Genomic DNA, 27656 nt, shown 5'->3' with positions numbered 1-27656 from the left:
CCTAGCTTATAAGCCCACCTCCTCGTATGGATATGACCTTTAGCAGTTCAACAGTGCAGTACTGATTCGGTGAGGATTCGGCAAGGCGAGGCAAGTATCGTGTATCGATTTAGCAAGGCTACCAAGGCAAGTATTGATTTGGTGACCATTCGTCTTCTTGACTGCCTTTGATCTCGCACACAGTGTGCAGATGGTAGCGCCCGGTACGGCTTGGCCTTGGTAGCCATGACACCGACTTGACGTCGGCATTCGGCAATAGTCCCACTTCGGCGCTCACCGCACTCCCGTAGGCAGCATTGCAGCTAGCCCTTAGCCCCGCACTGGCATGGTGGCACCCGACTGCCCGCGAGCAGCGAGCTCGTTCAATGTCGGCCGCCCACAAAACCGTCACACCTTAAATTTAATCTTGCCTCCACCACTGGTTCAAACCAAACGATCCTCTTCCTCATTTCCTATCCATTGCTAGGATGATAGAATTGGACAAACTCTAGTTCCTTAGTACCGAAGAACAATTCAGATATCCTATGAAGAAAGTGACGGCACTAGTGTACATACTAAACGGATTTCAGATATTAAAGTTATGGAAAGCCGGCGTGATCTCACCAAACCAAAAAAAGACACTTTTTTCAGCTGACCTATTGATGATTGAGTGCATACAAGATTACAATGTCAAAGCTTTGCTAGCCTATTTCTTAGCAGGATATTTGAAAAGTGGAAAAGGCTCCTACTTTTGTTTGGTTGGTTTTGGACTTCATTGGCTCGCAAGAGTAGAAAAAAAAAAAATCAGAGTGAGAAGCAGTGGCAGAGCTTGAGCAAAGATTTAGAGGGGGGCAAACACTTGAAGACTCATGAATTAGTGAATAACAAAGCTCTGTCCATGGGGTGAAGAACGTTTAACCGTAGACTAGAACAATATGGCTAACACTGAATGAGATATACTTACATGCAGTTCGTGCTCATTGCTGGACATCCAATGACTTCACCAAAGAGTAGTGGACTTTGTTACACTTAGGTTCCCTTCTCCTATTAATTTTGTGGATTGTATTTTGACTGGGGTTGATTTATAAGTAATCTTTACAACTCCATTTTTAAACAAATATGTTTATATATAGCTTTTGCTGTTGAAACTAGAAGACAAATGAAATTTCTTGAAAATATCTCTTCTCGAGAATTCCTTTAAAAAAGATTCTTGTTTCCTTCAATACTCTAACGGTTTTTCTTCATAAAAAAAATCTCTCTCCTATTCCTTCTGTCTCGAGATGTGATTCTCCCTCCTTTTCCTTCACGAATCTCTTCGAAGAAAACTATTAAAAATAAAAAACAAGAAAATATAAAAGAGAATCACAAAGAAAAAAATGAAGAAAATATAGTTAGAGGTACTGTAGTGCAAACTCGTAAGGATGCTCGTCCTCCGTAATAGCATTGCGGTGGTTAGTTCGTGACCACATGTAGCTCTAGTGGCATTCATGACCCATACAAAATTCAGTAATCCGTGAGGAGATTCCTCGAGATCGGTGAATTTCTGTGCTCGGAGCATCGGACAAGGCTTCCATGTGCATCGGCACACAACGCCATGACGCCAACACAGACGACGAGGACTTGACGCTCAAGTGGTCCCCGTCCTCCGTTTGCGTCACTGACATGGATGGCCCACACTGGTTTTTTACACCGTTCGTGTCCATCCCGTTGCCTGCCTTCCTCTCCACCGGTTTGCCGTTCCCCGTCCCAGACCACCAGCCTTTCTCTCGGGCCCCACACCTCATCCTCCGAATCCCACTGACACATCGGCCCCACACCCTCCACCTCCACCTCCACCCGCTGCCCACTGACAAGCGGGCCCCGCGCCCTCCCGCCCCGCTTCCTCTCCATCACAACTCTCCTTCCTGCTTGTGCTCCCACCCCCTTCCTCCTCCCGCTCCTCCACAAGCCCTCTTCCCTCCCTCTCGCGTCCTAGCCGGCGACGAGCTCCGCCTAGGGTTCGTTAGATCAGGGGCCCGTACCGGCGGCCGGGGGAGGGATGGAGGACTCCGCGGGCTCGCGCGGTGGAACCAAATGCGGCGGCCTGGACGCGCAGATCGAGCAGCTCATGGAGTGCCGCCCGCTCCCGGAGCCGGAGGTGAGGCCCGCCTCCACAATCTCCTTCGATCTGGACGTGTCGGCTTCGTCACCGTGCGGGATCGGGGCAGCTTGTGTTGGGCGGTCTCGCGGGGTAGTTTCTAGGGTTAGATCGTTTCCGGGCGGGGCAAAGCTGGTGGCTTTTCGTGGTCTGGGTTCGGCCTGCGCTGCGGTGCTAGATCTCATGCAGAGATGCGGAATCCATTGTGTCATGGAGGTCTGGAATAAATAGTGCAGCTTTATGTGCTCCCTTGATGGCTGGATCGGAATATGCCATTGCAGCTTTTACGTTAGATGCCGAATCTATCGGCTCTGTTTCTCGATACTACTCCACCTGAATTTATGAATGCTGTACCTGATGTTGAATCGATATGCACTTGTTGTTTCGCCATGCTGATTTCGTTTCCGGTGAATGTGCCTCTCTGTATTTTGGCATGGTGTGGGAGGGAGGATTTGGTGTGTGTGTCGATAGTAACATTCTTGGAACAGGGAATTTGCTTCTCTGTATTTTACTGACTGAAGCATTGGCAGGTTAAAACATTGTGCGAGAAGGCCAAGGAGATATTGATGGACGAAAGCAATGTTCAGGTACGATAGAGCTCTCGCACAATTATTTAGCTTGTCTTTTGTTACTGCTGCTACATTTTTTTTGGTTCTGCATTGCATTATGATGATATCCATGTTTTTTATTCCTAAGGTTGGTTGGAGAAAATGATAAACTTATGCTCTGCTCAGTTTGAGTAACATCATCCTTAGTTTTATTCCTTTTGCAGTTGGCATGTTTTTTTTTTTTTTCAGTTTTTATGTGTAAAGGGAACCAACTTGATATGGACAGGAAGAATTGATGCTTCTATGCGGGATCATTTTTTTGGTGTCCCATGCAAGAAGTTGACCTTTTAGAGTTTGATTTCTGAAGGGTATTGGTATCTTCCAGATGTGGAATATGCTGTTACTATCAGCACCTAGCACATTCTGTATGCTAGTAGGCATGCAAAAGGGATTGGCTGACAAAGGAGAGGGAAAATATGAGTGCCTCACTATTGGTTAGGTAATCCCAAATTAGTGCGTGAATATTCAAGCCAATAATGATGACTGTACTCTTTTCGTTTGGTTTCGGAAAACAATGGTTTCATATTACTAGGCATCAAACTGGTCTGGACTTGAGCTACGCCAGTGTTACCGGGACTCACGAATCCAAAATTTTTTTGGCATGTTGACGCGTATCCGCATGTCGACTTGCACCCGACACGGTGCGACACGGATTCGACACCTTCGGCCGTGTCGGAGGAGAGGAGGCGGTGGCAGTGGGGGAGGAGAGGAGGAGGTGGTGGTGGCAGGGGAGCGGAGGAGGAGGTGGCGGCGGGGGAGAGGCGAAGGCAGCGGCGGGGAAGGAGCGGAGGAGGCGGCGGTGGGGGAGGAGAGAGGAGGCGGCAGCGGTGAGGGAGAGGAGGCGGAGGCGGTGGGGAACTGAGGAGTGAAGAGAGGAGGAGGATCGGGAGGGCAGTTGAGTAAGAAGCCCTAGTGGGCTAGTGGGCTCACTAAGCTGCAGTTGGGCTGGATCTATTTTTCTCTTCTTTCTTCTTTTTTCTCTTTTCTCTTTTTCTTTTCTATTTTTCTGCAGCTTTTGTGTAGTTTGTTTGCACATCCTTTATACCTACAACCGGATGTTTCATTGTTTTGATGTGTGTTAATCACAAATTAATGTGTTATTTCAGAAACACTGATATTATTTACTAATAAAAATATAAATAATGTATTTTTAATATAATATTAATATAAATTAGATGAATCCTCGAATTCTATTTTCTAGAGTTTGCCGAATCGGACACCCACACCCGAGTCGGACTCCGACACCCGCACCCATGTCCCGGTAACACTGAGCTACGCTATCCTATAGACCTATAGTACCTCTATTGTTACCCCTTTGCAGCTTTGTAGAGTTCCATGTGGATCCTACAAAGTACATTCAGTACAGGGTATGAATAATTTTAGGCAGGTTATGCGACCATTAAATCCTTTTGCTGCATTGGAGCCTAGCAGGCTAGCACAACAGTACATATTATACATTTTTTGGTTTTCATTCGAGACAATTCCTGTTTATATAGCTACAACCAGAAGGGTGATTTGATTTTTAAAAACTTCATTTATTCTGTCAGATTCACTATTATCTTCTGGTGCATAAATAAAATTTTATCTTTGTACGGCCGTGGCCAAACCATGCATGTTTGATGCTGTATACATGTAACTATGCATATAGTACCCAGCATATATATGGCATCCCAACAGAAGATAGGTTTTGACTCATCTCTGTATACTTTCTGTGCAGCCAGTTAGAAGCCCAGTGACAATTTGTGGTGATATTCATGGGCAATTCCATGATCTTGTAGAACTTTTCAGGATTGGCGGGAAGGTATTCAATCCACTGTCCTATCTTTATGTTTGTTTTGTATTCAATCCACTGTCCTATCTTTATGTTTGTTTTATCTCTATTTGTGCTATTTAGCATTGCTCATTATTCTTTAAAAGCTGACGTATTTATTCTTTGTTGTTTACTAGTGTCCAGATACGAATTATTTGTTTATGGGAGATTATGTTGATCGTGGCTATTACTCTGTTGAGACTGTAACGGTAAGATCTAACCTTATTACTGCTTTTGTTTTTTGTGAACTGTAATTGAAGCTTAACATTCCCATGTTTGGATTACATCTGATTCTATAGTGGATTATGTCCACCTGTTTCTAGCTAACTCAGATCTTGAATAGCAGGGCAATTTATGGCCTAGGATGCTTAACTGATTAGTAAATATTATCTCATCACTGTTGGTTATACTGCTTAGAATATGCATGTTGCAAATATTATCCTTAAATATAAATATTAATCTTCCGTGAGCAGTTTTTCTTTGTTACCGCTTGGTGTGACCCTATTTCCCTTTCTGCCATCCAAAAGGTGTTATTTCCCCTCTTTTGCCACTTCTTTAGTGGGATTTTCTCTATTTCCTCTATAAGTTGCATGAATATAAATTGCTCGTTTCTGGTCAATCATTTTATGATATAGAAACAAGAACATGAGTGGTGGGTGATTTAGTTTGTGCCAACTTTCACTCCACAATTTCCCTCCAAAGTTTGGTCGGTGCCCCAATGCACCCTGCCGACGTTAACAGAATCGTGCTTTAATTTTGTCAACTAGATCAAATGTGTAGCAATTCTAATATCGGTACCAAAATTAGCATTATTTGTCAAACTAAGCATACCTGTAACCTGTTGGTGCTCTTTGGTTAAATTCATGGTATTTAAGTTGTTTTCCTTATGCACTGTTTGTTGACATGATATAGTACTACCGTTATGCTGTTATGCAGCTTTTGGTTGCACTTAAGGTGCGCTACCCACAACGCATTACAATCCTTCGTGGAAACCATGAGAGTCGGCAGGTACTGTAAACTCTGCAATACACATGGAAAGATTGTCTCTTTCGTTAGTTGAAACACAAACCTTCTCATTTTATTTTACAGCGTTACATGTCTGCTCTTCATTGTAAAATCATTCCATTCTTGTATTTGATTTGAAAACTCTTCAATTATTGCAGATCACACAGGTGTATGGCTTCTACGATGAATGCCTACGAAAGTGAGTCTATATACGTGCTTGAAAGTCGCTTTGCTCTGATTCCATGTGCTAGGCTGGCGGTCACGTGGTGCCTAGCGCCTAGGTGGCGATTAGGCGGGTTAGACGGACGATTTTTTAAACTGTCCATGTGTAGCCTGTTCCTTGTGAACTGTAACATCACCTTAGTACTAGAGGACTTATACTTGCGCAAGGTTAATCCTAAAGTTCTGCCAATTCTGAGATTTTGCCTTAGTCTAACACTAATTAGTAATTACTGTAATAGTTACAGCGTATATGCTGCCTTTTCTCTTCAGAGTTCTGCTACTTTTAGAGGAACTTTTTGTAGTTAAGGGTATTTTAGATTTCCTATTTATCACATGTTATAATGTTAGTCAACGAAGTTCAATCCATTCCAAGTATCATTGTAGTATTGCAATATGTAATCATGCTGTGATCTAGATGGAATTATTGAATATTTGTAATCCGAAGAAACTCTATAGTTGAATAAATTGGTTCTGCTAGTTATCGTTCTTGACTACAAAGTGCGCCAGCTTGATTCTTTTTGTTTGACCCAGTTGTGCTGTTTTTGCTTCTTTTAAACAGGTATGGCAGTGCAAATGTCTGGAAGATCTTCACTGATCTTTTCGACTATTTTCCATTGACAGCATTGGTGTGTGTGCTCAGCTTGAGGCCTCCTTTTCCTTTTTTTTTCTTAGTCCCTCTTGCACTCGCATAATTATTTTTGCTATTGTCTTCCGTTGACTTTATTCATAGATTTATAAGAAATGTCAGTGTTGTCTACTTTAGGCTTCACTACTCTCTATTGGAAAGATACAGAAAAAAAAGTCTGCTAAGTGATGCACTGATGTGCCCGTCTGCCATATTTGTTTTCAGTTCTCTCTTTGCATGTCCAAATAAAAAATATATATATGGATACGATTTTTCTAAAATAATATAAACGATCTGCCCTTTGCTATCTGATGGACCCACCAGAATTTTCTGTTTGATGCTTGTGTTTATATCTTTATGACACAATTATCTCTATATACTCTATCAGCTCTCTTTGTCTTCACAATTAATAGTTGTTTCTATTGTTTCGTTCAGAAGTTCAGAAATCCTTTTTAGCTGTGTTCTCTCATTTCTGTTTGGAAGTCTTATTGATGTTGCATTCTTCTGCTTGAAGGTGGAATCAGAAATCTTCTGCCTCCATGGTGGTTTATCTCCATCCATCGAAAATCTTGATAGTGTTCGTAGCTTAGATCGTGTTCAGGAGGTCCCTCACGAGGGACCCATGTGTGACCTTCTATGGTCTGATCCAGACGATCGATGTGGCTGGGGCATATCTCCTCGGGGTGCTGGATACACTTTTGGCCAAGTACTGGATATACTATATCTTTTCTTCATATTGTAGCCACTGTTATAAATTCTGATCTCAACTGTGTAGCTTCCATTATCCAGGACATATCGGAACAGTTTAATCACACCAACAATCTCAAACTTGTAGCCCGTGCTCATCAGTTGGTTATGGAGGGATATAACTGGGCGCACGTAAGTTTTTAGCACGGAGTAACTTGTAGCATCGGTTTAGCTGATATGGTCGTAAGATTCTTTACTACAAATTCACAGGAACAAAAGGTGGTGACCATATTCAGTGCACCTAATTATTGTTACCGGTGTGGCAACATGGCATCCATCCTTGAGGTTGATGACTGCAGGAATCACACATTTATTCAGGTAAACGCTTCTTCATTCTTTCTGGATTTTTTTTTTGTTATTGTGCATTTTTTTTTTTGGAGCATGGCAATACCATGCGGTTGAAAATCAGAATAGCATGGATGTGCTGCCTTTTTCTTTTTGTTCCATTACTAACTGTGTCATGAGTTGTGAAATTCCTCCATGGAAATTCAACTTGGATTCTTTCCTGCAGTTTGAGCCAGCTCCTAGGAGAGGTGAACCAGATGTGACGCGGAGAACACCTGATTATTTCCTTTGAGTTATCTGTGTATCATTTTGATTTTTGTCCAAGAATAGTGGATGCTGGTCAGTAACAGTTGTGTTGGATCCATGTGATAATTTAACCGGCCAGCAAAAGCAAGAAAATGTCCGAAGCCTAGTGTAAGATTTGATCCGCTTTGGTCACTGCATGAGGTGCCATCAGTCTACCACCTAAACCGATGTAAACAATGTGCAAGAATCCGGTGGTAAATTGGCGCCTCTGGTGGCCCTTCGCCCCTCACTGTTTAGACGGTCGACAGAAATCGAACCTCCATTTTAGCATAAGGTGCTTCAGTTGTGTATCAGCTAGTTTTGTATTGCTGTGCTTGTAACTTGTAACTTTTATGTGATTAGTGAGTGGACTAGACAAGCTGATCTTCTGGTTTCAAGAATTGGGAGGAATGCCATACTTAGTTCGTACATTCTTTATCTATCCACCGCCTTGATATGGCGGATGTTGCCGCTCTATAATATTGGCAGTGGACGTAATGGAGTGGAGTGCTGTTTGAGGGCAACATCTTTGATGTTCATTTGTTCATTGTTCCAGAGGATAGATGCCTCCTCGTGTTTCAGTGGTCCGCAAGAATAACGAATTATTTTAACCTAGCAGGTAACGGACCAATTTGGCTCAATTTGGTCTCTTGCAAGCAAGCGATCTGAGGAGCAGTGGAAGCAGGCTATCCATGTTCGGTAGCTCTTCTATGTTGTGTCCAGTGCTTAAGGTCTAGGCTGAGATCTATGTTGGCAACCAAAGTCGGGCACTCACAGAGATTGGTCCTACTGGCATCGCAACAGTGACGTGATGGCAGTATGGCACTCCGGTCGCTGAGCCCCTCGCCGGCGCAAGGGTAGAAGCTAGCGAGCTAGAAGGACGGCACGGGGTGCTGATTGCCCAACACGGTAGGAGGACGCCCCTCGGGCAAAGAAACAAACAATTTGCGAGCTGTGTCAACACAAATTAGCAAACATTGTTGCAAGAGCTAGCATACATCGATCAGCTGTCATACATCGGATCACGCGCGGCGTGAATGCAGTAGCGATAGTGCAAATGTCACTCAACAGTCATTGGTGGAGCTGACCGCCTCTCCATGAACTCCTTGATCGTCGACGAGGAGCCTGGCGAGCTCGGGGGATAGGGACACCTCCAACGCCATGCTCCCTCCGCCGTCGTGGTCCTGGTACACGCTCACCCTTCCCGTCCTTGTTGATCCTGGCTCCGCTCCGGACGACCACCGGCCTGCCCCACCCGAAGTCGTTGCCGTACACGTCGAATGGCGGCGAGCTCCCAGTCACGACGGTCGCGGGTCCCGGGACACCTCCAGGTACACGATCATGGATTCTGAGGCCACGACGCAAGATCGCACCTCACCCTCATCTCGTCAAACGATGCCACGGCGCGGTTCAGGACCCACGCCGTCCAGCCTAGCCCCTTGTCCAGGACGTCGCCGACGGTGGACTTTGCAACGGCGTGCGTCACGGTATTTCTCATGTAGCCTTGAGGTATACCGTTCACCCATGCTTGCCACCTGACGAGAAGGGTGTATGTGGTCTCCCGGTGCGGCGCGAGCCTCCAGGCTCGACACGCCGCTTGCCAGAGGTGCGCGAGCAGGGAGTGCAACAACGAGATGGTGGCCGTCGTCATGCCAGCCATCTAGGCGTTCGCCTTCATCTTCTTTACACTCTCCACAGAGACATGGAAGAAACAATCCCGCACCGGCAGGCACTCCACAAGCCGGAGTATGTCCTCCGGTTTGACGAAGGGTAGAGGAATGGGCACTGGGTAGAGGAACCATCTTTTGAGTGTTAGAAGACCTATTCAGCGTCACGCTATTTTCAGCAACAGCAGCTGCGGACTCGATACGCTCCAACGGCTTCAGCTACCAGTCCACGCCTCTCGCCCATGTCTCGCTCAACAACCACACGTGTTAACAGCTCTGCTGCTCATGAACGTGTATATATTCTTGTGATTGCTAATAGAGAATATAAGCACTAATTCTTGAGCTCGTCCAGGGTGTTAGAGATGTTCGATCCGCCATCGACAACCTCTTAGCACCCCAATCTTCCGCTGTTATGGTATCAAACGCCAGCTCCTCCTCTTCCTCCTTAGCTTCTTTCCAACCCACATTCCCTCCTCACGCCGGTACTGGTGCTGCTGCAGCCAATTTGCCACCCGCCAACCCTCCTTCCACCATCCAGATGGTTAATATCAAATCTCATGTCCCTGTTGTTCTCGACCTATTTGAATCGAATTATACACAATGGCAGACTTTATTCGATACTGTCTTTGGGAAACTCGCCCTCGCCGCTCATGTCAACACAACACCTTCTCAGGCTTCGGCTAATTCCGAGTGGGTCATGACCGATTATGCGATCGTGAATTGGCTCTACACTACAATCTCCAAAGAGATCCTTAACCTGGTGATGAAACCAGAGAACACCTCGTACGATGTCCAAGCAGAAGAAGAAGGGCCCCTGAATTTCCTCCTCTTCATCAACTACTAGTGGATCGGCCACTACGGGCGGTGCCTCTTGGGCATCCACCAATTCTCCCTCGCCATGGATGTTCGGGTTCAACCCTTGGACGGGCATGGTTCATGCCTAGTCTCTGCTGGTGCGCCCCCAAGTGCATGTGTTCTTAGACCGCGCCCCGACATTTCATCCCCGCCTTAAGAACTCACGGCTTCCTAAGTGCCGGCATCCTCTGCACCCACAGTTTGGTATCAAACCACGTTTCTCAACACACTCAGCGCTACCGGCGTACCCCTGGTGGAACTTCCAATTGGTTCCTAGACACTAGGGCATCTTCACACTTTGCGTCCAACACCGGTACTCTATCTTCTCTCCGTTCTTCCCCTCCTTTCTCCAAACTCGTAGTTGGCAATGGTTGAACCCTTCCCATTACTTACTGTGGCCATTCCCAGCTCTGCACCTCCTCAGGGCCATTTCAACTTTGTAATGTTTTTGTATCTCCTTCCTTAATCAAAAAATTGCTTTCTATCCATGCCCTCATGTGTGACAATCCTGTTACCATCGAATTTGATGCCTCTAGTTTTCTATCAAGGGCATTCAAACGCAGAGGGTGATGTTCCGATGTAACAGTGATGGCCCGCTCTACCCTCTGCCCACGACGTCAGTGATCGGTCTATGTGCGACAGAAGTCTCCACCGATCTCTGGCATCAATGGCTTGGTCATCTCGAGCGCCCTTGTCTTTTTTGGTCTCTTCGATCGTTTAATTTCTCATGTAATAAATCATTTTTGCACCTCTGTCATGCATGCCAATTGGGCAAACATGTCCAATTGCCATTTTCTTCTTCCAATTCGGTTAGCTCTTTTCCATTTCAAATTGTTCATGCTGATCTCTGGACATCTCCAATAGCCAGTATATCTAGTTTGCAATTATTTGGTTCTCCTCGACGACTTCTCACACTACACTTGGATTTTCCCTTTGCAACAAAAGTCTGAGGTGTTCACACATTTTGTTTCATTTCACACCTATGTTCGAACCCAATTTGGTTGGCCCATCCTCTCTCTGCAAACCGACAACAACCGTGAATATGACAGCAAAAAGATAAGCGAATTCCTTTCTACCCATGGCATCACACTTCGTCTTTCTTGCCCATATACTTCCCAGCATAATGGCAAAGGCAAGCACACTCTATGCACACTGAATGACAGCGTTCGTGCCCTCCTTTTTCAGTCCTCAATGCATGTTGCCTTCTGGGTTGAGGCCCTCTCTAATGTCACTCATGTTCTAAACATTCGCACATGTGCTGCCACTGATAATTCGACACCACATGAAATTCTTTTTGGGTTGCCACCAGACTAAAATAGACTTCACATTTTCGGATGTCTCTATTATCCAAACCTTAGCTTCGTCACACCACACAAACTCTCCCCACGCTCAGTTGCCTACGTATTCCTCAGTTACTCGGCCGATCATCGTGGCTACAAATGCTACAATCTCAATATACGACACACTGTCATCTCTCGTCACATCCAATTTGATGAATCGTGTTTTCCATTCCAGCAATTGTGTCACCATCCTGCTACTGCACCATCATCCTCCCTCCTGGCCTCCCCCGCAGATCTTGTTCTTCCACTGCCATCGAGTCGCATTCAACACTTTGCTTCACCTTCATCCTCAGCTCCCTCTGCTCGCACTTAACCCGTAAAGCTTCCCCGACGGCATGTTGTCCTCATCCAGGTTGTCCATGCTACAACTGACCACGTATGCATCAACTACGCCATCTGTCTCTACTCATGCGATGCTAGACATTGCGCCAAGTGCTTCACCAAGCCCCACAACCGCCCCATCCACTGCCGAGTCCAACGTCCTTATGCCTCATCCAATGGTGACCCGCGATCGCACTAGCATTCGCAAGCCAAACCCCAAGTACGCTAACATCGCGACATCGGCTTCTCCCACCCCTTTCTCCCCAATTCCCTTGTCTGTGCGTGCTGCGCTTCGCGACTCGAATTAGTGCCATGCCATGCAGTTGGAGTTCGACGCTTTGTAGAACAATGTGACATGAGAGTTTGTTCCTTGTCCTCCCAACGCAAGTGTCGTCTTAGGCAAGTGGGTCTTCCGGCATAAACTCCACCCATATAGGACGCTCAATCAGTATAAAGCTCCATGGGTCGTGCACGGGTTTTCCCAGCATCCCGACATCAACTTCAGTGACACATTCAACCCTGTGATGAAATTGGCTACAATTCACACCATTCTTTCCCTGATTGCATCTCAGTGTTGGCCGGCTCACCAGATGGATGTCTCTGATGCCTTTCTTCATAAAACACTACGCGAGCGTGTCTACTGTCAGCAGCCCATGAGGTTCATCGACACCAAGCATCCCTCCGACGTCCGCTCCTGTCCAAGTCACTATATGGCTTAAAGTAAGTGCCACAGGCTTAGTACATGAGGTTCACACAATTCATCTGTACAATCGGGTTCACTCCGACGCATTTTGATTCCTCATTGTTCGTCCTACGGTGGGGTTCAGACATGGCCTTCCTCCTCTACATCGATGACATGATCCTGACTCTATCAACATCTTCTCTTCTTCAATGGGTCATTGGCCAGCTAAAAGCTGAAATTGCGATGAAGGACCTGGGCCCTCTGCACTATTTTCTTAGGATTCAAGTGACTCGCTCCTCTGGTGGCTTATTCTTGTCCCAAGCAAATTATGCCCTTGATTTACTGGAACGTGCGGGCATGTCTAATTGCAATCCGATCTCAACTCTAATCGACACGAAGCTGAAACTCTTCAGCACATGTGGCTCTCCCATGGCAGATCCTTCCCTCTACGTAGCTTGACGGGTTCCTTGCAATACCTCACCATGACGCGCCCTGATATCACCTACTCCGTCCAACAAACTTGCTTGCATATGCATGATCCACGTGATTGTCATATGACACTCATTAAACGAATCTTAAGGTATATCAAAGGCACAGTCTATCACGACATCACCATCTCTAGCTCCCCGTCCATGGACATTACTGCTTACTCGGATGCCGATTGGGCCGACTGTCTAGGTACTCGCCGATCGACCTCCGGCTATTGCATTTTCCTCGGCGACTCCCTGGTGTCATGGTCACACAAGCGTCAAGCCACCATATCTCAATCAAGCGCCGAAGTAGAGGATCGTGCAGTGGCTAACGCTATGGCGGAATGTGTCTAGCTCTGGCAACTATTGGGCAAACTGCACTACAAGCTCGGTAAAGCCACCGTTGTCTATTGTGACAACATATCTTCAATTTACATGTCTTCCAATCCTATGCATCACCGTCGAACGAAGCATATTGAGCTATACATCCATTTTATTCCGGAGAAAGTGGCTCTGGGCGATATTCATGTTCTGCACATTCCAACATCTCAACAATTTGCAGATGTTCTCATGAAGGGCCTACCTACTTTGGTGTTTCAGGAGTTCAAGTCTAGTATCGGCGTTCACCAAGAACACGCTGATACTGCGGTGGGGGTGTTAGAATACCTATTTAGAGTCATGCTAACAGCAGCTACAGACTCGATATGCTCCAACGGCTTCAGCTACCAGTCCATGCCTCTCGCCTACGTCTCGTTCAACAACCGCATGTCTCCAAAAATCTCTGTTTTGACTAGCATAGGAATTGGTCATAGTTAGCAGCTCTATTGCTCCTGTACATTTATATATTCTTGTGATTGATAACAGAGAATACAAGTGCTAATTCTCGAGCTCGTTCATCGACCACTGGCGATGGCATGGAGCATTTGTTAGAATTTGGGTTATTAATAGGCCTAATTCTGAAAATTCTAAAGCAATTTCTCTCTCTATTTGTTTCATCCATAAGTGACAATTAATGAGGTTAATTGTAGCAATTACTAGTGATGTTTATGGCTATTTATTAAGGATAATTGTAGCCATTACTAGTGATTTGTTGCTGCCTATATAAGTCCGGGAGACGTCCAGGCACGGTGAGCTTTTTGCGAGGCAACAAGGTTGCAAACAAATCAATCATATTCCTCTTTTCTCTCCTCAAGTTGCTATGTTATTGTGTTGAGCTACTGAATCTCACCGGCCCTCTCCTTGGTGTTCACCGAGGTCAAGGGTGAGCGGTATCTCTAAGCCGTTGTCATCATGAAGCTTGCACAAGGGGTGGCAATAAGGTTTCTAGGTAGCTCAACTGTGCGACCGCTCGTGCATTGCCTCAACGACTATTCAACTCGGATCTTCGACTCAACTATTCAATTTAAAGTTTCGAACCGACTATTCTACTCGAAGCTTCCTCTTCGGTCTACACGGCTACAACTCATCATTGTGTCGAGTCATTCTCTTCATCAACCCGACTATGAGTTCATGTCATTCTTATCTATTATGTTTTATAGCCTGCTACTAGCGGTAGATTACTTTGCATCAGTAAACATCTATGAAATATGCCTCCGAATAGAATTTGGTATTATTAGAATGATACACATATTTCTAACTGACGATGAATAATAGATACGTACCATATCTGGGCACCCCAGGGTGTCCCGTAATTTTAAGTGCATATCTCTATCTTTGGGAAGATGATCCATGGAAGAAAGGAAACTATTTGTAGGTGTCCAAGGCAACACGTAACCGGGAAGGTTTATCTCCAAAAATAGGAAGGAGGAGTCCAAAGGACGTACGACACCCCCATATATACGGAAACCAAGGGACCCTCGGGGGGAGAGGGAGAACGAAGGGTCTCAAGCGATACGAGTTCCACAATCCCATACAAGCCAACAGAAGCTAATGAAGAAGTTGTCTACTACGTTCAGATCCATCTAGGCTATCTACACCCCCTTGTAATAGACTCAAATCAATACAAGACAAATATGACATATGGTTATTATCCTCAAGGAGACCTGAACCTATCTTAAAATCCCCGTGTGTTTCCTTTGTGATTCATCTACTCAAAGCATCCTCCTATTCTTCAACAAGCTTGTTACATTGGCGATTTATGAATCGTCAATAGCTGGCGCTGTCAGTGGGGATCATGACAAAAGGCGTTGAAGAGTCTACACATGACATGCCTTCGACATTGCCCAAAACTTCGTCAAAAATTGGTTTTTTGGGTCAGGGGTTCTATGACAACTTTACCCCTCTTCCCGACGAACTAGTGATCGATCAGGTAGATTTCAGCGGCTTCTGGCGATGATTCAAGCCACGAGGTAATTTGATTTATGGATCAATGAGCCAAAACTATGGTATCAAGTTCGAACCACTATGTTGCTAAGATAACTGTGGATGTCTGATTCATAGCAAGTCGGAATCAATCCCCGCAACTTTTGACAACATGGATTGTCAAGATTCCAATCCGGAGCAATCTGACGAAGCATCCATGATAGATCTAGACACCTCCTCCAGTGGGGGTTACCCCTGAGAATTTTTTTCCATCGGAAGCATGAGTGATGATCTGGGTCGTCATGACAACAACCCTGTAAACACTCGTGGTCCTCCGGCCTCGGCGGCAGACAATGGTCAGCCTCATGTAGACACAACACCTCCGGTCCTTACCGGGGTTCCGGTCATACAGTTTTCTGATCATCAATAGGGAGCTGACCGTTTTAAATCCACGACTGCAACGAGGATCCTCCTTCTGCAAGAGGCCCTCATGCGCCCTCTGATCACAGATCTAACTACCTCAGTCGGTAAGGATTGGGTGAACTCGGCGATCGACTTGACAAAGGAAATCATACTCCAAGCTGAGAAATCTCATCTGACCCTAGCCGGAAACAGTGCTAACCGGGGGAGGTCGGGCAATCCTTCGTCACGAGATGCATCTAACCCAGAGAGGTGAAACCCTAGGAACAGGATTTCCTGGGATGACAATTGAGCAAACAACCGCCGTCGCACCTCACCAGTCAAAGATCATCCAATCAACGACTTGCGTCAGTTCATCGACAACCGACAAAGACACAGGGGGCTTTTGAAGAAGCTTCTTCTACCCCCCCCCCCCCATAGATCTAATCAGGGAACATCTCGACATCGATCGAATCGAGATCAATCTCCGATTGCTGTGGAAAAGACTCACAGGGGCGTCGGAACCAAGCAAGTTGTCATCAACGGATGTCTGGCCTTCTCTCCAGATCTATAGAACGTAAGTTGATTGGCAAGATTCTGCCCCGGGACGATCGAGAAATACAATGGAAGCACAAATCCTGTTGAGTTTCTTCAGATCTATACCACGACCATCCAAGCAGCCGGTGGGAACGAGAAGGTAATGGCAAACTACCTCCCCACGACCCTTGAAGGGGCAGCCAGGACCTGGTTGACCAATCTATCGCCAGGAACAATCTACTCATGGGAGAAGCTCTATGATGTATTCCAAGCTAACTTCTAGGGTATGTACATTCACCCCGGCACGAAGAACGATCTCCACTGCTATGAGAAAATGGCAAACGAGACCTTGTGCGAGTTCATACGACGTTTCAGCAACGCCCAAAACACTATCCCTAAGATTAGTGACCATGACATTATCAAGGCATTCACCCAAGTGGTTAAGAGCCAGCGTTGCATCGAAGACATCACCCGAAAGGAATCCGAAACGGTAAAGGACCTCATGCAGATCTTCGATAAGTCTACCAGGGCTGAGGATGCACTCCTTTACATTAAGGAAAAGACTCAGGGCATCAAGCACCCTCAACCCGAGTTTGGCGGCGACAAGGTCCAGAGTGAGTGCAAGAAAGGCACCAAGGGAGATAACGGCAAGAAGGATAAATCTGATGAAGTTTTTGCAGATCTTCCAGACGTTCGTCCCAACCAGCGCTCCGGTCCTTCTCAAGGAAAAAGCTTTACACCAGGCTCCAACGAATGAGATGGGAAGCCTTGGTGCGACTTCCACCAAACTGACAACCAGATCATCTATGAGTGTCACCTATGGAAAAGTTGGTCAAGGCAGAAGTCAAAAAAGCGGCCAAGGAAAGAAGGTCCAGGTCACAACCCATAGCAGGGACTCTGACTCGGATGGTAGCGAAGATGACATGGACACGATGTCTTTCCAGCTAGGCGAGAGGACAATTGATCACATGTTTGGTGGTTCCGCATCCTGCGAATCCAAGTGACAATACAAGACAGTGGCCCGAGAAGTCCTAACCATCATCCCCAAGGGTCGACAAACCGTGAAGTGGTTGGACACCGAAATCTCCTTTGGCCAAGAAGACTGCCCTGATAATTTCGTACGACCAGGCCACTTCTTGATAGTGGTCGAGCCTACGATAAACAACTGCAGTGTTACCCGAGTCCTTATCAATGGAGGGAGTTCCCTGAATATCCTTTTCGCTAACGCACTTGAAGGAATGCAGATCTCTCAGTCTGCTATCAAGCCGGTTACTCAAGCCTTCCATGGTATAGTACCCTGATCTTTGGCCACTTCCATCGACCATATATCACTACATGTCTCCTTCAGGAAGCAAGACAATTTTTGAACAGCAAAAATTATGTTTGACGTAGTCAATTTTGAGATGACATGCAATGCCATCTTAGGAAGACCTACTCTCGCTAAATTTATGGCAGCTACGCACTATGCTTACTAGTGCGTGAAGATCCCGGGACCTGAAGGAGTCATCACCGTCCAGGATTGTCCTAAAGCATGTCTCTGTTGCGACAAGAGAAGCCTTAACATGGCAGTTCAACACCAACCCAGCGAGGAACCCAAGAGCTCAAGAATAAATGTGGATAGAAAGCCTCAGTCGTAACCGTGATCACAACATCTTGAGATGCAAACCCAGGAACCCGGGGGCTCAGCTCAATGACTAGTTCGGAACCCATGAAAAAAAGTGCCTACGCTACCCCAGATGCAATAAGGATCATTGCTTCTCGGCTTAATCAAGTCTGTATCATCTAAGTTTAAGACAATAGGTCCGCATAGCTCTTGGTCATCAATAATCTCTGTAAGTTCTAAGCATAAGTTCTAAGGGTAATCCCTTATAATAATAAAGATCATGTTTCCTACAAGGTCGATCGATTTTCTTTTTCTACCTTACTTGTCTTTCTGTGCATCCTCATGCCCGACAAATGGGGTAAGTTGCTTCTCAGGTCCTTCATCCCAAACACGCACCCGGGGTGGTGCAAAGCTTGTCTCGACCCAAAGACAATATGAGTTCCCTTTACTTTAAAGATGTTCTTACTGTTTGGACTGCCCACCTGGAACCCCAGTTTCCAAGTAGTAAGTCAAGGGCTTAATAAGTACTAGGCACTGGAAATTGAAAACAACATGATATGTACCTTCTGAAAAATAGATTCCAACAAAAAGAGAAGGACTATTTGTGTTGCGAACTCGGGGTTGCGAAAAGGCTCCTTATCGCGTTCCACGAGTGATTGGGAGCTACTATGCCTCCCACTCAAATAGACCTATGGATGGTCATAATAAGCGCTCTGACTAGTGATCAACGTGTCCCAAACTAATCGAAGGAAAAAGTCATTAAGGAGATCATGATATGCTGTTAAAAGAGTCCAGCACAAAGTACTCCCATTAAACGTAAAAAGCATTTAAAATTCTCAACCAAACTGACAAAATTGCCAAGTATTTTTACAGATGCAGGCAAAGGAAAAGAAGAAATACTATGGTGTGGATGTGCCAAAGAAGTCCATCTTGTCCATAAAGGCTTTGTCGGCCCCCATCACCTCTTCCACATTTTGCGCCGATTCCTCCCCGAAGCCTTCCTGGAGAACGTTGGTGTTAATCTCCAGGTAGTGGGTCTTCAGGATAGCCAAGGCAAAGGCCACCGATTACTCTGCACTTTGCCAGACTGACTCGAGACGTGCTCAAGCACCTTCCCTCGGAGTCTCCTAGACGCATCGGCAAGCCTAGTAGCCTGGGAGGCTAGACTGGTGGGGTCATCACCACCATCAGCCTCCGCCTGGATCCCAATCCCGACAAGCGCCTCCTGGAAGACGTTCAAGACCGCAATGAGCTATTGGCGGGTGGTTGACATATTGGCTTCCTCCTGAGCCAGGCTTCTTGGATGATGCAGAGTTCTACATGACAGCGTGTTAGAGTGGCATGGTAGAAAGATGGCAAATCAAAAATCCCGGGAAGCATACCTTTGTTCTAGTTGATGATGTAACACGACTTGAGGCTACAATCTCCCTCTTTATCGTCACATCACATTTAATGACCGGTGCATGCAGGGCAGTTGGTGCTATACCCCAAGGAGTTCGCCTCCTCGCGCAGCTACTGTAATCATGATATTATGACAGAGAAAGATTCTCAATACTACCCGAAATCTCCGCCGTGACATTTCAAAATTCAAAGTTTACCGGTAACAAACATTTTTTCTTCGAAAGGTCTAGGATTGCAAAAAATCAGATAGAGTACCTTCTCGAGAACTCTACTGAGAACTCGAAGTCATTCGAAATCCTGAGTAGGTGGTCTTAAAGACCCAGGAAACCCAGTTAGATGTTTTATCCTAATCGAAAGTCCGAGTTTACTTGATGATATGGTCAGGCAAAAAGCTTATCTTTGTTGGCTATTTATTTGAACCGTTGAAGCCTCATTTCATGTACTGATAGGGGGCTTGATGATGAATAATGTATAGTTACCATATCCAAGTACCCCAGGGTGTCCCGTAATTCTAGAAGCATATCTCTATATCTGGGAAGAGGATCCCTAGAAGAAAAGAAACTACCCATAGGTACCCAAGGCAATCCATAACCGGGAAGTTTTATCTCCAAGAATAGAAAGAAGGAGTCCAAAGGATGTATGGCACCCCCATATGTATACGGAAGTCGAGGGACCCTTGTGGGGAGGGGGAGAATGAAGGGTCTCAAGCGATACGAGTTTCACAATCCCATACAAGCCAATAGAAGCCAAGGAAGAAGTCACCGAATAGGTTTAGATCCATCTAGACTAGCTGATGCAGATATACCTAGCTCTAGAACATTCACCGCTGAATGTAAATAAGAAGATGAGGTGAACTCATTTCTCTCTACGTTGTTATGTGGAATGAATGAGAATTTGATGCTACCTTATATTTGTCACTCCATTGTTTTCAGATATGAGAGAAATGAATCATTGGCATGCACAAACAATGTGTGGGGCCAGCGGGAGATGAGGGAGGTAGAGGCACACATGCACAAGGTCGGGTGCAGTTCTGTTCATGAAGTTCATGATACAATCAGTATCAACTCGAAGACTTTCAGCATATATGGCTTACATATTTGGAAAGCTTATCAAGTCTACTTTCCAATGGATCAAACGACACATGATTTGGAGCTCTCTAGTAAAAGTTATCAACAAATAAAGACACGCTACACAGGCAGACCGGGTGGTGCGTGAGAAACGGCAAAGGTGAAGAGTCCATGTTTCCCACAGATTCAAGCGTTCCAAAAGAAGGGATTTGAATATAGGAAAGATTGGATTCAATTCGGATTCGGTTTGTGACAACCTGAACAAACCCGTACTAAAACGGTCATAACTTTCACGTCCAGACTCCGTTTTGGATGTGTGAGTACCTGTTGGAAAGCTAACTTCATGGCCCACATGATGGATAGGGCCCAAGATTCTAACTCCTCCTAGTTTCACCGCAAAAGCCGAAACAAACCGATGGCTGTGGGCCGACCTTCTCGACATAGAATCTGGATTCACCGTGAAACCCGATGAAGTGGATGAACAACACTCCTGGACAACCTCGAGGTGAAAGGCGTGTTGCATGGGCAGCGTGTTGCACTTCATCCACTTCGCCGGGTTTCACGGTGAATCCAGATTCTACGTCGAGAAGGTCGGCCCACAACCGTCAGTTTGTTTCAGCTTTTGCTATGAAACCAGAAGGAATTAAAGTCTTGGGCCCTGTCCATCATGAGGGCCATGAAGCTATCTTTCCAACAAGTACTCACACGTCCAAAATGGAGTCTGGACACGAAAGTTGTGATCGTTTTAGTACGGGTCTGTTCAGGCTGTCCCAAACCGAATCCAATCTTTCCTATCTTCGAATCCCTTCTTTTGGAAGGCTTGAATTCGTGGGAAACTTGTAGATAGGCTCCTTTCCAACCCAAGATTTGTCTTGAAATAGAAAGAATATATCCACACGAGTTGTACACGACATGGACTCTTCACCTTTGTCGTTTCTCGCGTGCCACCCGGTCTGCCTATGCAGCGTGTCTTTACTTGTTGATAACTTTTGCTAGCGAGCTCTAAATCATGTGCAGTTTGATATGTTGGAAAGTAGACTTGATAAGCTTTCCAAATATGTAAGTCATATATGCTGAAATTCTTCGAGTTGATACTGATTGTATCATGAACATCATGAACAAAACTGCACCTGATCTTGTGTATATGTGCCTCTACCTTCCTCATCTCCCACTGGCCCCACACATTGTTTGTGCATGCCAATGATCCATTTCTCTCATATCTGAAAACAATGGAGTGACAACTATAAGGTAACATCAAATTGTCATTCATTCCACATAACAATGTAGAGAGAAACGAGTTCACCTTATCTTTTGATTTACATTCAGCGGAGAATGTTCTAGAGCTAGGTATATCTGCATCACTAGCTACACCCCCTTGTAACAGGCTCAGATTAATACAAGATAAACATGACGTAGGGTTATTATCCTCAGGGGAGGCCCGAAACTGTCTAAAAACCCCTGTGTGTTTCCCTTGTGATTCATCTACTCGAAGCATCCCTCTATTCTTCAACAAGTTCGTTAGATCGGCGATTTACGAATCATCGACACTAACCTTCCAAAAACCTTATTGCATTTATTCTGTTCACCCAATGCTGGTACCTCAGATGCAATGAAACCTCAGAGGTTTTCTGGTTGTAATTTTTTGTAGATGGCAGATTAGAGTCAAGTTTTGGTTCATGACTATGGGACTGTGGTGGGTGATCAATCCACAGAGGCCACTCACGGTTGAGCATGCTGCCAATATTGGTACTGTGAGTGACACTGCACTCTGGTGCATCTTGATTGTTTTAGCTTTCAATGTCCATATTAGATTTAATTCCTAAGTTTAATGTTGTTAAAGGATCAAAATGCCAATCTTGTGTACAAGCCAAACAACCTCAAAAACCTTTTAAGGATTAGATGAAAAGAGCAACTTGTCACTGTTAGATCTTATTCATTTCGATTTATGTGAGATGAATGGATTATTGACTAAAGGAGGCAAGAGATATTCCATGACTTTAATTGATGATGCTACATGATATTGTTATGTGTACTTACTTAAAATAAAAGATGAAGCTCTAAACTACTTCAAAATATTCAAGGCTGAGGTTAGAACCTACTTGAGAGAAAATCAAGCGATTATCTGATGATCACGAAGAAAATATATCTCAAATGATTTCTCTCAATTTTGTGTTGAGCATGGAATGATCTATGGAGTTTCACAACCATATTCACCTCAATCTAATGGGGTGGCTGAGAGGAAAAAACTAAAAACTTACAAACTTGGTGAATGCCATGTTAGAGAGTGCCGGTTTGCCTTACGAATGGTGGGGGAAAGCTATTTTTGCAACAACTTTTGCTCTAAACAGGGTTGTGACTAAAACCAGTGAGGTTGCTCCTTATGAGGGACGAAAGGGGAGAAAACCCAATGCCAATTTTCTGCACACACGGGGATGTTTTGCTAAAGTCAATATACATGTGCTGAAAAAGAGAAAGTCTGGACCCAAAACAGTTGATTGCGTGTTTTTGAGCTATACTCAAAATAGGACGGCCTATAGATTTTAGTAGTGAAATTTGATTCCCCATATGTGAGTGTTAATACCGTAATGGAGTCTAGAGATGCTTCTTTTTTTTGATAATATCTACCCTATGAGAGCAGCAGATAGCACTTCTCAGAGTGAGAATATTCAAATTTATAATCATACTCCTAAAACCTATGAAACACCTAAACAATGGCACAAAAAATTTGATAGCACTCTAACATCTGCTGGGTTCAATGTAAATGAAGCATATAAGTGTTTGTACTACCTTTTTTGTGGGGGTCAAGTAGTGATATTGTGTTTGTATTTGGATGACATACTTATTTTTGGGACAAGCATTGCTGTATTTGATGAGATCAAATCTTTCTTATCTCGTTGTTTAGATATGAAAGACTTGAGACAAGCATATGTTATTCTTAATATTAAATTGATCAAGAATGAGGATGAGATTACTTTGAATCAATCCCACTATGCGGAGAAGATTCTTAGCCATTTTGGCTTGGAGGGCTGCAAGGTCTCACCGACTCCCTATGATGCGAGCATGAAACTTCGAAAATACGAAGGATAGGAAAAAGATCAAGTGAGATATTCATAAATAATTGGGTCCCTTATGTATTTAGATATTTAGATGGTACCACACGACCCGACATTTCTTTTGCGGTGAGCAAATTGAGTCAGTTCACGTCTAACCCAGGAGATGATCACTGGAAGGCACTTGAGAGAGAGAGAGAGAGAGAGAGAGAGAGAGAGAGAGAGAGAGAGAGAGAGAGAGAGAGTTGTGCTATTTGAGAGGCACAACCTCGTATGGAATTCACTATTCTAATTACCCTTTTGTGCTTGAAGAATATACTGATTCTAATTGGATCTCAGATGCGAATGAGATCAATGTCATAAGCGGTTACATGTTCACTTTGGCTGGTGCTACAGTTTCATGGAGGTCTTGTATACAGACTATTTTGACGCAGTCAACCATGAAAGCTGAACTTGAAGCACTAACTGTTGAGGCTGAGTGTCTTAGAGAGCTACTCATAGACTTTCCATTGGTTTAGAAACCAATACCAGTGACCCTCATGTATTGTGATATCTAATCAATGCTAGCTCAGGTTATGAATACAAAGGATAATTCCGAGTCCAACAAACATGTAAAGCGTAGGCTTAAAACTGTCGGAAAAATAGAAAACTCTGGAGTAATAGCTGTGAGCTATATGCGAACTGAGAAAAATCTATCAGGCCCTTTTACAAAGGAATTACCATGAAATGCAATTTTTGTGGCGTCATAGGACATGGGTATGAGGCCCACTTGAGTTGCATTGCAATGGTAACCTATCCTTTTGACCAAAGATCCCATGACTTAGGTAATACGAAAAATAAGTTGATGGTATAACAAAAAGCACATTATATTTATATACATGTACCCATGTTCAAGACAAAGTACTCTTTACTATATGGAAGGTTGGCATACAGTCTTAATGTCTTCCGTTGAAAAAGGTATTAGCCTATATGATATCTTGAAAGAAGATACTTAATTGAGCCTAACTATTTGGTCGCAATTCATGAGAATAGTGCATTCTCGTAGAAAGCTCATGAGAATATATGGGAGCAGACTATTAATACTCCGTTTAGGTGAGGTTATCTTGGCAGCCTAGTATCAGTTAAGATTTCAAGTGAAATCTATCCACACAAAGTTATGAATTCAAGGCCTAGTCCATTCTTCAGCTGTGGAAAGATGAATTTTGTTATTCTAGGCGTAAGTTCAACCCGTACGGGACTCCCACCAAAAAGTTGGTATATTAACAACACAACTTCATAGTGATTCTTTTAACGTTTTGCTGATCGCTTTGAAATTGGTGAGGGAACGTTAGAATTTGGGTTATCAATAGGTCTAATTCTGAAAATTCCAAAACAATTCCTCTCTATTTGTGTCAGCCATGAGTGACAATTAATGAGGTTAATTGTTGTTTATTTTAGCAGTTACTAGTGATATTTATGGCTGTTTATTGAGGATAATTGCAGCCATTACTAGTGATTTGCTGCTGCTTTTGGAGACGCCCAGGCATGGTGAGCTTTTTGTGAGGCAACAAGGCTACAAACAAATCAATCATATTTGCTCTATTGTTATGTTGAGCTGCTGAATCTCGCCGGTCCTCTCCTTGGTGTGCACAGAACGAGGGTGAGCGGTATCTCTAAGTCGTTGTCATTGTGAAACTTGTACGAGGGGGCGGCAATAAGATTTCTGGACAACACAACTGCACGACCGCTCGTGCACTGCCTCATCGACTATTCAACCCGGAGCTTCGACCCGACTATTCAACTTGGAGCTTCCTCTTCGATCTGCATAGATACAAGTGGTCATTGTGTCGAGTCGTTTTCTTAATCAATCCAACTGTGAGTCCATGTTATTCTTATCTATTATGTTTTATAGCCTGCAGCTAGCAGTAAATACATTTGCATCAGTAAACATCTATGAAATACATTTGCATCGTTAAACATCTATGAAATATGCCTCCGATAGAATCTGGAATTCTTAGAATAATACGCATATTTCTAACAGCATTCTCTGCTCCGGCTGATCTCCCACCAGGTGTTGAAGAAGTGCCAGAACGTGGTCCCGTCCGCGACGCCATGGCAACGAAGATGCCGTCGGTGAGCTCAGTGACCTGCGCGGCCAGAACCGGGCAGCATTCCATGATCGCATCCCCGCCCAATAGCACATTCAACGGGAAGAACGATCGATCACACCACCGACGGAATGCAGAGCGGGGTGCTGATGTCGCCGACGGTGACATCGGGCGCCACGGCGTGGACGAACTCGACACCTTCGCCGTTGCAGCAGAGCGAGATGATGTGGCGTGGATCGTCGGACATGCCGTCAGTGGTCTCCCCGGCGGTGAGGCGACCAGCCAACGGGTAGAAGCGGCAGAGGGCGCGCGAGAAGGATGAAACAAGCTGGGGCTCATTTTTCAATTTGTACTCTTTTTTTTTTGGAAAATGGAAAATGTTCCTGCCTTTTGCATATTCAATTTTTACTGACAAGATGGATCTCTCAATCTTTCAACATTGTTATACAGTATGGCCCTGTGAGCAATAATGCATCCTCTTTGCTGCTTTGGTGTGATAGGCTGATAGCTTAGTTCTGAATTTGAAACAACCATGCATCACACGAGGTACAAAAAAATAGTTGCAGAACAGTTACTGGGTTGGATCATTTCTGGTTCAACCGTTGAAATACCTTTCTTTCGATCTCCAAGACTCCAACTTAGAGCTTGAACTTTAACCGTACATGCACAACTTAGTGTGATGACAAATTCATCATGGGAACTATGTTTTCTAGTGGCCTTTATGTCTAGTTTTTTTATCGTGGCATCATGGAACTAATCTGAATCAGTGACAGATCCAGAGCTACGAAATATAGGCTCTCCATCTTCTTCGTCCTTTTTTTCTCTTCTCTTCACTCGCACCTCCACTCCTGCCTATCCTCTCCAATCCCTCCGACGGATCGACCACCTCTGGCAAGATCCCTCCATTCCAGGTGAGTCCACACATGGCGCAACCTCCTCCGGTCGGATCCCCTCGGATTTTGGCGCCCCCACCCCTTCCGGCTGGATGCGCACCCCACTTCGGTGTAGGCGTAGGTACCGCGCGAGGCGGCGTGAGAACGGAAAGGAAGGGGAGACGCTCTGCTGGTAGCAGATGCTAAGTGGCATGGCGCGCAGGCGAGCAATCATACGCCGTTCGGCCTTCAGTGAGCTGCTCCTGCGCTCTGCCGGGCAACTGCTGCAGCGTTGTCTGATGGCAACGTTCACTGCAACATAGGTGCTAATCGTGCGAGGCAGAAAGGATTGTTAGACCATCTTCAACCATATTCCTTTCATTTCGTTCTCTTCCTGATTCCTCTTCTCGTTTCCATTCTTTTTATTTTCTCTCATCTTCAACAGCTTTCCTTCGAAGGGATTCGTGAAAGGAAAGGAGAGAGAATCCCGTTCTAAAGGGAATGACCTTGAAAATCCCTTCGTGACGGACCGTGAAAGGAAACCGTTGGAACGCTAAATGGAACAAAAATCCCTTTGTAAAGGGATTCTGAACCCTGACGAAAAATGGTTAGAGTTGACCTTAGCTCGTGCTACTGATGAATAGTTGTTTGTTGTTCTTTTGGTGGTTGTCACCAGGGCTCAAGAATCTTTCAGGTAATACTTTTGAACTTGTGTTATTCCAGGAAATAGTCGTACCGTTCTTATTGAAGGCAAATGGGATATAACATTTTCTGACCTGCGATTAGATTGTAACGTCTTTTGCGGAAACAGGGGATATATACTTCTCTCCATCAGTGCATTCTTTAAATATATAATTCTAGCAGCGTGTTACAATAAACTTCTTACTATTAGGTGTTGTTGTAGTAATGATTGAACAAACTGAAGCGGCATTGTTTCTTATAACAGATGAACAGATCACAATGGTAACATAGATGAATAAATTGTTTGACTAGATACCGTTATAGAAGTATCTATCTGCACTCTCAGATACCGAAGTTTAATCTAAGTTGTTCAGAGTAAATCACTAGCCAATTTGTTAAAATGCAGCCCATATTCTGTGGAAGTTTTTGTGCCATGCCCCCAGAATGCACGAGTCACTCTGAACGTTGATCTGATATTTGAAGAATACGGTAATAGCACCAACGGAGAATACTTTCCATCAAATATCAACGCACCTATCAATGCCCCCACCTTTGATCTACTGCCTGAAGAAGACGATGAAGATTTTCCACCGCACATTATGAACTTCAGTAATAATCTC

At 44.7% G+C, this 27656-nt stretch overlaps 2 protein-coding genes and 1 pseudogene across 4 annotated transcripts; 2 read left to right on the top strand and 1 right to left on the bottom strand.

Annotated features, from left to right (window-relative positions):
- Positions 1-1837: 1837 nt before the first annotated feature.
- Positions 1838-8134, top strand: LOC133907374 (serine/threonine-protein phosphatase PP2A-4 catalytic subunit-like). 3 transcript variants are annotated; one of them, XM_062349399.1, is made up of 11 exons: positions 1842-2116; positions 2647-2703; positions 4442-4525; positions 4672-4743; positions 5471-5542; positions 5698-5738; positions 6321-6387; positions 6901-7092; positions 7176-7265; positions 7344-7451; positions 7645-8134. In XM_062349399.1, the coding sequence occupies exons 1-11, from the start codon at positions 2018-2020 to the stop codon at positions 7708-7710; spliced, it is 948 nt and encodes a 315-aa protein (XP_062205383.1). In that variant the 5' UTR covers positions 1842-2017; the 3' UTR covers positions 7711-8134. The 3 variants fall into 3 exon arrangements, with proteins under 3 accessions (XP_062205385.1, XP_062205384.1, XP_062205383.1); XM_062349400.1 differs by lacking the exon at positions 7645-8134 and having other exon boundaries at positions 1839-2116; positions 7162-7265; XM_062349401.1 differs by lacking the exons at positions 7344-7451; positions 7645-8134 and having other exon boundaries at positions 1838-2116; positions 7162-7266.
- A 633-nt stretch (positions 8135-8767) lies between these two features.
- LOC133907167 (protein ENHANCED PSEUDOMONAS SUSCEPTIBILITY 1-like) lies at positions 8768-10301 on the bottom strand (annotated as a pseudogene).
- Positions 10302-12715: 2414 nt separating this feature from the next.
- Positions 12716-13854, top strand: LOC133907166 (uncharacterized mitochondrial protein AtMg00810-like). Its single transcript, XM_062349201.1, has 2 exons — positions 12716-12917; positions 13601-13854. The coding sequence occupies exons 1-2, from the start codon at positions 12716-12718 to the stop codon at positions 13852-13854; spliced, it is 456 nt and encodes a 151-aa protein (XP_062205185.1).
- Positions 13855-27656: the final 13802 nt, after the last annotated feature.

The sequence above is a fragment of the Phragmites australis genome, chromosome 24 (genome assembly GCF_958298935.1).
Source record: "Phragmites australis chromosome 24, lpPhrAust1.1, whole genome shotgun sequence".
Classification (NCBI taxonomy): Eukaryota; Viridiplantae; Streptophyta; class Magnoliopsida; order Poales; family Poaceae; genus Phragmites; species Phragmites australis.
Note: the sequence above shows the minus strand (reverse complement) of the source record. Positions and strands in the feature narration are given on the sequence as shown.

Excerpts from the sequence above, each read along its gene's own strand:
- LOC133907166 (XM_062349201.1), top strand. The coding sequence starts at position 12,716 with ATGGCCTTCCTCCTCTACATCGATGACATGATCCTGACTCTATCAACA. Across the intron at positions 12,918-13,600 it reads TGCCCTTGATTTACTGGAAC|ATGTTCTCATGAAGGGCCTA; the intron begins GTGCGGGCATGT and ends AACAATTTGCAG.
- LOC133907374 (XM_062349399.1), top strand. The coding sequence starts at position 2,018 with ATGGAGGACTCCGCGGGCTCGCGCGGTGGAACCAAATGCGGCGGCCTG. Across the intron at positions 4,744-5,470 it reads ACTCTGTTGAGACTGTAACG|CTTTTGGTTGCACTTAAGGT; the intron begins GTAAGATCTAAC and ends GCTGTTATGCAG. Across the intron at positions 5,739-6,320 it reads TACGATGAATGCCTACGAAA|GTATGGCAGTGCAAATGTCT; the intron begins GTGAGTCTATAT and ends TCTTTTAAACAG.